The sequence below is a fragment of the Hoplias malabaricus genome, chromosome 14 (genome assembly GCF_029633855.1).
Source record: "Hoplias malabaricus isolate fHopMal1 chromosome 14, fHopMal1.hap1, whole genome shotgun sequence".
NCBI lineage: Eukaryota > Metazoa > Chordata > Actinopteri > Characiformes > Erythrinidae > Hoplias > Hoplias malabaricus.
The window spans coordinates 33,695,369-33,705,368 of NC_089813.1; the positions used below are offsets into that span (position 1 = coordinate 33,695,369).

The window sequence follows — 10,000 nt, forward strand, 5'->3', positions numbered from 1 at the left end:
ACACACTCTATGAGATTGACGCTGTATTGGCCGCAAAAGGAGGCCCTACACCATACTAATAAATTATTGTGGTCTAAAACCAGGTGTTTCCGTTTCATTGTCCAACCCCAGTATCTCATTGTTTACACTATTTTTTACATAAGGTAGAGGGGATGGTGTTATTATTAAGTATTACGTTTCCTTGCCTCTCATAGGCTGCAGTGCTAAACTGCCCTTCTGTAAGTCCAACCCCTGCCAGAATGGAGGCACCTGCAGGGTCAGCTGGGAAACCTTCTCCTGTGACTGTCCTCTAGGCTTTGGAGGAAAGGACTGTAGCCACGGTGAGAAACACATTATGAACATGAATATGAACATTTATGAATATGAAATATAAATGCCAAACATTGTTTAAAAAATATGTTATAGGAACAATTGTTATAAGTTTATAGGCCAAAAAAATAAGATTCAGTCAGGTCCTTACACAATCATTACACCTTAGGTAGCTGTCCTCTCCTCTTATCTCACACTCTCTCTTTGATTTTCTGTGATTTATCTGACAAATATTTAAAGTATCTTTGTGTCGCCGCTCTTATTACACACCTCTTCTGTTTTGTTGGCATTGTGTGGATATGGCATTAAATATTCACAAGATCACTGGGTGTTCCACTGCATGGGGTGAGGTATTCTGCCGTCTGTTACCAAAACAAACACAGCTTGCTGAAAGACAAAGATAATTAGCCTGTTTGGATCACTAGCGCTAAAAGATGTGTTGAGAATGGCTTTGATTTAAAACCAGCCCAATAATAGTGCTGCCAACCAATAACATGACCCCGCCTCTTCTGCAGTGATGCCACACCCTCACCGTTTCCTGGGCAACAGTGCTCTGTGGTGGGATCTGAAAAACGATGCCACCATCAGCACACCTTGGTATCTAGGGCTGGTTTTCCGCACCCGAGCCAAAGAGGGTGTTCTTCTGCAGGCCCAGGCGGAACAATACACACACTTAATCTTTCAGGTGAGTTACGCTCTCTGTTTAATTCATATGTAGACATTTATACTGAGCGACCATTTTATTAGTAACTCCCACTGTGTACAAACACCCACTGTAAACACTTACGGTACTCTTTATAAAGTCAAATTATTTTATAGGTCCACTATAAGCAGTAAAAAATAAATACTGGGGCAGCCAGGTTAAATGGGTTATTTTTGGTTAAATATTCATAAAATTTCTATTCCATGAAACAAAAGCACACAACATTAGCTTCCATTACTAAGCAGTGTTTTCTATGCAACGTTAAATCCACTGATTGTGTTTTCAACTGAGTGTACGTATTAGAACAAGACAAATACTGGGACCCAGTAACATCACCAGACTTTCAGTCAGTTTATTTGGAATGGGTTTGGAGGCATTTGCTCTAACGTAAGATGACAGGATGTTTATGTACATATCAGAATTAATACTGTGGCTACTATCACCAGTTAAATAATTAGGAGAGACCAGTGAACCAGTTCCAGAAGTGGCCAGGCATGTCCTAGTCATGATACTGCCCCCTCTCTGCTTCACAGTGAGCCCTTTCAAAGAATAAACATATATATTTCCACTTTTTAGTAGCACTGCTTGCTTGTCTAGTCATAGCAGTGGAAATAAACCGTCTTTCATTGTGAGCGTGAATTTAAATTGGCAAATATCACCTAATAAACAAATACATATGTGACCACTTTAAATGGAGGACATCAAATGGTGTCATTTGATAAAAGCTTAAGAGCTTTTTATAAAAATATATAAAATTGACATATACGAATCTTCTTTGCAAAGGCTCAAGTGGAGTACATATGCTCATTTGCAGTCTGTCTTTTTCTCCACATTTTCTCTTTCCATTACTTTGACAGAGATTAGAATAATAATTTCATCTGTCGTGAACTATTTGCTCCAAACTCCTCTCGCTCATCTTTGTAGGGCTTTGTGATTTCCTTCCTCAGTTATTCATTCTTGTTGCAACTCATTCATTTTTACCTCTGCACTCTGGAGTCTATCTTCTATTTCTTTGTATTTGTACTAGCTTCCTTCTGTTGTCTTCAGAATGCCTATGTATTCAGCAATGGTTATGACTGGTGTTTGCTTTAATCTTGTGTTCAAAAATCTTGCTTATTCGTCATTGAACATGATCTAGTTCTAATCTTCTTTTTTAACTTTTATATCAGAATAAGACTTAATCCAAACTCCAAAGACTACAACCAGCCCTAAACATCTACACGTCTTTTGTTAACAATAAGAGAATAAGGGTCCTCTGATGAATATTATTTCTTTACATCTTTGCTCTTCTGAAACTGGAGTTCATATTAAAAAGACCATAAACATTATGGTTAATTTCGTATGAAAATATTGGCCAGAAATAAAAGCTGATTCTGTTCTTTAATCTCATGCTCACCCTTTAATCTAAAACACATACTTTATGAATATGTCACAAAAAATGACCCATTGTACCAGTGATTTTCTTTCTAACTGTAGGAGTACCATTACAGACCATTGCCATGCACATTGTTACTCTATACCTTGTTCATCGATGGTTATTTTTACCTTGTCCCTCTGAATGTTTTTGATCTCAGGAGTATTAGAGTTAGTTGGCCAAACATTATTTAGACAAATGACTTTTATCTGCAAATGAGTGACATGGTAGTGTTGTGCTCGGTTGGGAATGCTCATCCACCCATGGGCTATTTCAAAAGTCAGAATCATTGTGTATGTTTGTGTGTGTCATATTCTTGTCTTTACAGTGGAATCTGGTCAGTGCTTTTGCAGTTATGCACAGAACTAAAATTCATCAACATATGGAAACAAAATACAATAACTGAGTCCAAATCATTTCCATGAAGAATTAACATCATTGTTAATGTAAAATGTGCAAACAGGTAACACATATATTTCTGCAAGATGAAACTACGAGGCTCCTGCTTCCTGTAGATGTTTTGCTTTCAGTGCTACACTTCCTGAACTGTCTGATTTCTTGATATCATGCCCTCCCAGGGGCCGGTAACTGCTGTCTGGTAGACAGCGAGCACAGGTGAAGTGCTATGTGCTGCTGTACTGAATAAAGGCATATTTGTTGTTGCAGTTGACAGCAGGTCAGCTGGTGTTTTCTGTGGCTCGGCGGTCAGCTCAGCCTGTGAGATTGCGGCTGGACCAGGTGCAGGTGTGTGATGGCCGCTGGCATGACCTGCAACTTGAGCTCCGAGACATCCGGAGTGGACGAGAGACGCGCTACGTGGCGACTGTCAGACTGGACTTTGGCCTCTATCAGGTATGCACAAAAACACACACATTAATGCAGGGGGTCCCAAAAGTAGAGAAACAGATGTTTCTGTTCTGATAAGTAAGGAAAAAACTATGGCTTAACAGGTTTCAACCTTCTACCACAGCTTGTGCTAAAATAAACACCCTTCATAGAAAATCATACAGAAATTATCTTTACTGTTGTTGTTTTTCCCCTTCATCTCTTTTGTTTGAGTTTGAATTAATGGAATGTACTGTTAGCCAGGCTCTAATAGTCACTGTTTGCTGCAGTGTGTATGTGCGTGGCTTATTAGTGCAGTGTTTTAGTGTCCATTTACACTGCCATGTAATGATAGCTATGTAATATAACCTTATTGTACATAAACAAAATTCTTTCCTCCCTCTCTCTCTCTCTTTCTCTCCCTCTCTCTCTCGTTCTTTCTCCCCCCCCCCTCTCTCTCTCTCTCTCTCTCTCTCTCGTTCTTTCTCTCCTCTCTCTCTCTCTCTCTCTCTCGTTCTTTCTCACCCTCTCTCTCTCTCTCATTCTTTCTCTCCTCTCTCTCTCACTCTCTCTCTCTCTCTCATTCTTTCTCTCCCTCTCTCTCTCTCGCTCTCTCTCTCTCTCTCTCTCTCTCTCTCTCTCTCTCTCTCTCGTTCTTTCTCTCCTCTCTCTCTCTCTCTCTCTCGTTCTTTCTCACCCTCTCTCTCTCTCTCATTCTTTCTCTCCTCTCTCTCTCTCTCTCTCTCATTCTTTCTCTCCCTCTCTCTCTCTCGCTCTCTCTCGTTCTTTCTCTCCCTCTCTCGTTCTTTCTCTCCTCTCTCTCTCTCTTTCTCTCACACTCTCTCTCGCTCTTTTTTTTAGGGGACAGTAATAGTGGGCAGTGAAATTCACGGACTGAAGGTGAAGCATTTGCATGTGGGTGGTGTTTTGGGAGCTGGAGAAGTACAGAGTGGTATACGTGGCTGTATACAGGTCAGTCACTATGGCAACAACACCATCTCACCTTGCCACACTAACCTAGTCTAAACAGCCTCACATATAATTCAATTGGGACAATAATTGACAGTGATCGTTTCCTAATTGGGTTGTTAATTTGACAGAGAAGTAAGGTAATTAAACAGAGCTTACACACCCAGAGCTTATTAAACACTCACCTTTCCTGTCTTCACTCTGACTTAGGCTTTAACCTGAAATTCCTTTCAGAAGAGCACTGCATCTGTTCACAGCTATTGTGTAAATAATTAGCTTTCCTAAAAAGCACTTCAACAAGTTTGTTCCAACATCCATTTCATGTTTACTTACATATCTCTGTACAGTAAATGTGCCTTTCTATGTGATGTTAATCATATTGTATTAGATTATAATGGCTGTTAATAAAATTACATTGATAAATTTTGAAGCATATACATTTGAATATGCATTATAATTGTGATTTTTCACAGGACCATGAAACAATGCTCAACAGTCTGAATTCAGTGTGGGTTTTGTGTGTTTTCATCTCTTTTAAGGGGGTGCGTTTGGGGGTGCGCCAGATTCTCCTGCATTGCCCCGCCCCACCAGAACCATCAAAGTAGAGAGTGGCTGTAACGTTGGCAACCCCTGTAATTCCTCCCCTTGCCCTGCCCACAGTCGCTGTGCTGATGAATGGGAAAAACACACGTGTATTTGTGAGCCAGGTAAAATGGAGTGTGTGTGTGTGTGTGTGTGTGTGTGTGTGTTTGTGTGTGTGTGTGTGTGTGTGTGTAAAATAACACCCTAATTTATTAGTTCCTTTAGCACATGCAATATGAGATAAAAATTCATATTCATAATAAAAAAATTCATAATAAAAATTCATATTGAGGAACATTGTCTTCTCTCACTGATATTACTGACAGAATAATTACAATAATATATGCGTTAATTCTGTCACTTTTAGCTTAGTACAGTCCTCAACAAATCATACATGGTGAAAAAGTTGTACAAATATAGTCAACTGTTTAAATCTTAAGATGCATTTATCTGATTACTATAAAAAACACCAAATTTCATTGTTGTGGAAACATAAAACATACATGCACTTAGTTCTTCTACTTCTAAGAGTAGATTACTTTTTCAGTGATGCAACTACATTTTTAAATGAGTATGCGTTGAGCAAGCTCTTCCTACATTCATATGCAGGTGAAGACTGTGGAGAGACAGCACAAGGAGAAAAGTTTTAGAGAGTTAAATTAATAAAGAAGTTAATCTACTTGTAGTTGAGCTGATAGAAGTGTGAGCAAGAGACAGAGAGAGAGAAGGTTTAAGAACCTGTAGGCAATGGCGAGGGATGCTAAGATCCTGATGGCCCTACGGCAGGCGTGTGCACACACACACACACACACACACAGAAGGAGAGAGAGAAGCACTTCGTTACTCCGACTGTAAACTTGCATCAGCAGTATAAGTGTTATTAATAGTCCTCTGCTCTAAGAGGAATCAAAGAGCCCCATCATAAACTCTAAATAATTCTCTCTCATCTCACCAGGCTAGAATATAACCAATGTTAATGAACTTCCTCATACTTCCTCCTCATCCTCTCACATGCACTTCACAGCTGGCATTCGGAGGAACAGTCACAAGCGCTCACTCAAACAGACAAACACAATGTAAATGAAGACTGTAGGTTCATCAGATCTAATAGTTCATAAAGAGTCAAAAGAAGTGTGCGTGCTACAGAAGAAAGATTATGTAATATCTTATTAGTTTATTATATAATATCTTAAAAATAGCCTGTACTTCATAGGTTCATTATTAGTTTTACTCTCTATTTGTACAGCATCAGTCACACACCATATATTGGCCATTAGAAACAATCTGAAGAGCAAACAATGGTGGTACGATTGTGTTAGAGACAATGTCTGTGAGGAGTTTGGTGTGTTCTGTTTGTGTGAGCATGGGATAGCTCTTGGTATTCCAGTGCCCTCCCACAATCTAAATATACATTTTGTTAAGCTGATTGGCAATGCAAATGTGTCCACAGATCTGAGTGAGTGTGTTACGGACTGATATCCTGTCCAGGGTGTGTTATTTCCTTGTGCTCAATCATTCCAGGTAGGCTCAGAGCCCACAATGACCCTGGACAGAATGGTTACAGAATTGTTACAGAATGGTTAGAGGAAATGCATGAATGAATGAATGAATGAACAAATAAATCATTGAATGAAGAACAAGCTTTGTGTGCTTATGTTTATCAAAAATTTAATTTTAAACGTGAGAAAGACTGTGTGTTCTCTCTGTGTCCGTGTGGGTTTCCTCCGGGTGCTCCGGTTTCCCTCACAGTCCAAAAACACACGTTGGTAGGTGGATTGGCGACTCAAAAGTGTGTGAGTGAATGTGTGAGTGTGCATCCCGAATGTGTGAGTGTGTGTTTCCGCCTTGCGCCCAGTGATTCCGGGTAGGCTCCAGACCCACCGTGACCCTGAACTGGATAAGCGGTTACAGATAATGAATGAATGAATAAATAAAGTGAGAAAGATCACTCTTTGTAAGGTAACGAACACATGGCATAACCTTGAAAACTTCTAACTTCAAAGAAAGATTAAAATGACGCATAATGGTGCATAACAGTTATGCTTGAGCAATGGCTGGCTGGTGGAAGATCACATAAAATTACTCTCTATGTTTATACGGCAGATTCTTTTTGGTTGTGTTCCAAACACTCAGGGTATTGATGTGAGTGTTGCATTATGTGCTTGTGACTTGCCACATGTTCCTTTTCTGACTTTATATGCATGTCTCTATGGTGCCAGATGCATTATTTTCTGTTTCAAGGCTGATTGCAAAGTCAGTGTCAGTAGCCATGGGTAGCAAGGGAGAGGCTTTTATTCTCGTCTCAGTGGGACAATGAAGTCAGTGGCTGGGTTCTGTGGGGAGAGTCGGCTCTCAGCTTATTTGAGAGAGAGAGAGAGAGAGAGAGAGAGAGAGAGAGAGAGAGAGAGAGAGAGAGAGAGAGAGAGAGAGAGAAAGAGAGATCAGAGAGAGAAGTGCTGAGGATTTATTGAATAGCAGTCTATAGAGACAGAGTCTTTCAATAGGATTATACAGTGTGACTGTGAATTCAAGGTTAGGATCCCGGCCGTGTATAGGTATGGCAGTCAAAAATGATGCAGTAACTTCAATCCAGTGTTCTTATCCACGTGAATACATGAATAATATTTGTTATGTGGACACACAGTTCCATCTTTCAGTTTACTACTTTTAGTTTAATGCTGGCCATAATTGTGTTGATGTAATAACTTGTATTCATGTGCAAATGGGGACATTTGTATCAAGTAAACTCGGATTACTGCTTTTCAAACAATAGTCAACAACCTTGCCCCCCCCCCCCCCCTCTCTCTCTCTCTCTCTCTCTCTCTCTCTCTCTCTCTCTCTCGAATGTGTCCTGTTTCTGTCGTTTCTTTTACACTGGGAATGTAGCGTTTAGATGTTTTTCCACAGTTCAAACCACTCTGCATATTTTAATGGTCATGTGGGATTGTGTGTGTGTGTGTGTGTGTGTGTGTGTGTGTGTGTGTGTGTGTGTGTGTGTGTGTTTTGTATGTTACACCATCTGCTCCTTGTTAATTTAAGTGCTGTACACAGGTTTATGTAATGGAGCTGAAGGCTATGACTACCTCTTAATTAGGACTACATTTATTAAAGTTCTAAAATATAAATCATTTTAAATGTATCTCAAAACTTAATGGGAGTTTTGTTTGTTCACAAAAATTATTTTAATATATAAACAATATACCTAGATCATAATAATAAACCTATGGCCACCTCCACTGTCCATTCTCTCAGCTCCACTGAGCACTGTGTAGTTCCACAGTTACTGTTCTACTCTAGCCCACCTGTTGCCTGTTGAATATATTCATAGCTCATTTTCACCCTGTTTCCATTGGTCATGACTGCCACAGGACCACCACAGAGGAGATATTATTTGGGTGGTGAATCATTCTCAGCTCTGCAGTGACACAGATGTGTTGGGGTGAGGTGTTAGTGTGTGTCGCACTGGTACAAGTGGATCAGACACAGCAGTGCTGCTTGAATACACAGTGCTTCTGTACGGCCTGTGGAGCTGGGAGATTGGACAGTGTGTGTAGAAACAGGGTTGTGAGGTGGTGTTAATATTATGGCTAACTGGTATATGTCTGTATTCTGTAGTGGTCTTCCAACATATAATAATACCGTATTATATACCTGGCACAGGTCAGTAATGCAGTCTGCTAAATCTAGTGATATTAATTATATGTTGGTATATGTCGATGCATAAAGCAATTTGTTGCAGTTAAACAGGGGGATACGCCACTTGATGGCATCATCTGAACCTTATCTCAGTCAGATTGCTCCTGCCCTCTCAGATCCAGCCAAACCCAAGGTTTGTGAAGTGCTTTTTGATCCATTTTCAGTCTCAAGCTGTCAAAGAGACTTAAAGGTCTTTGAGGCACGCTCACTTTCTTTGGTTTGACAGTGACATATATTCAGTGCCATTTCAATAAAGTGTTGAGTGGAGCGAGAGTAGGTTGTGTGCAGTATGCATGACGAACGAGGCAGTAAATTCCTTGAGGCAATAAATAAGATCTTTTGCAATGTAATCTGTGGCTGAATTTGGTTATTTACCAACAACCAGCCACAGTCAACAAATGTTTTTTTTCCTTAACATAAGTGTGTGAGAAACAAACCTGTTCCATGAAGTGCTTTGCACCAAAAGTTATTGTTGAACTGCACTTACTCTTTTATTTTTTTATCTATGTATGGGAATTTTTTAAAAATCTTTTGCAAAATGAAATCCAGTGTTGACAAAGTTACACCAAGTTGTTATTCCATGTACAATATTATAATCATTCATTCATTGTCTGTTACCACACATCCAATTCAGGGTTGCGGTGGGTCCAGAGCCTTCCTGGAATCACTGGGCAGGAACACACTCTGTAGGGGGCGCCAGTCCTTCACAGGGCAACACACACTCACACATTCACTCACACACTCACACTTATAGACACTTTGAGTCGCCAATCCACCTACCAACAGGTGTTTTTGGACCGTGGGAGGAAACCCACGCAGACACAGGGAGAACACACCAAACTCCTCACAGACAGTGACTCAGAGTGCGGCTCGAACACACAAGCCCAGGACTCGGGAGCTGTGTGACTGTGACAATACCTGCTGCGCCACCCTTAATATCATAATAATTTTGAATGTAATTTCTTTTTGGCATTGAAGATTATCTTTAGCTGAACATTTGACATAAATATTTAAATAAATATGCTCCTGACAAATATATTTTAGCATAAATGTAGAGTTCCAACTCCATGTTCCTTGATTTATTTTTAAGTTTTTTTTTAAGTTTTTTAAAAGTTAACATTTAAACATTTGCAGACAAATTGAGTGAGTGTTTATTGTTTGCAGGTTTTTATGGTAAAGGCTGTACAGACGCGTGTCAGCTGAACCCGTGTGAGAATGAGTCCCAGTGCCACAGGAAACCAAGCTCCTCCCACGGCTACATCTGTGACTGTGGAGATAACCACTACGGCCAGTACTGCCAACACAGGTACACACATACAGCATGGTTTTGAATATCTTTTTTCGACGTGGAATCATTCGTATGTGCTCTATGTCTATGTTAGTAACGAACATGCTCAACTGTGTTTTATTTGTGTGTGTGTGTATTGCTTTGTAGTGGAGATTTGGGGATTTGAGATGATGAAAATGAACTTATGTTAAGTTTGCTAAAAGACTGTAACCCT

General features: G+C 40.0%; 1 protein-coding gene across 1 annotated transcript in view; it reads left to right on the plus strand.

The window, feature by feature from the left end:
* celsr3 (cadherin, EGF LAG seven-pass G-type receptor 3) overlaps positions 1-10,000 on the plus strand; it is a 66,873-nt gene that overhangs the window by 38,218 nt on the left and 18,655 nt on the right. Inside the window, 7 exon segments of the mRNA XM_066643265.1 lie at positions 195-320; positions 825-994; positions 3,093-3,278; positions 4,113-4,223; positions 4,760-4,775; positions 4,778-4,927; positions 9,663-9,804. Coding sequence (XP_066499362.1) covers positions 195-320; positions 825-994; positions 3,093-3,278; positions 4,113-4,223; positions 4,760-4,775; positions 4,778-4,927; positions 9,663-9,804 — 901 coding nt within the window.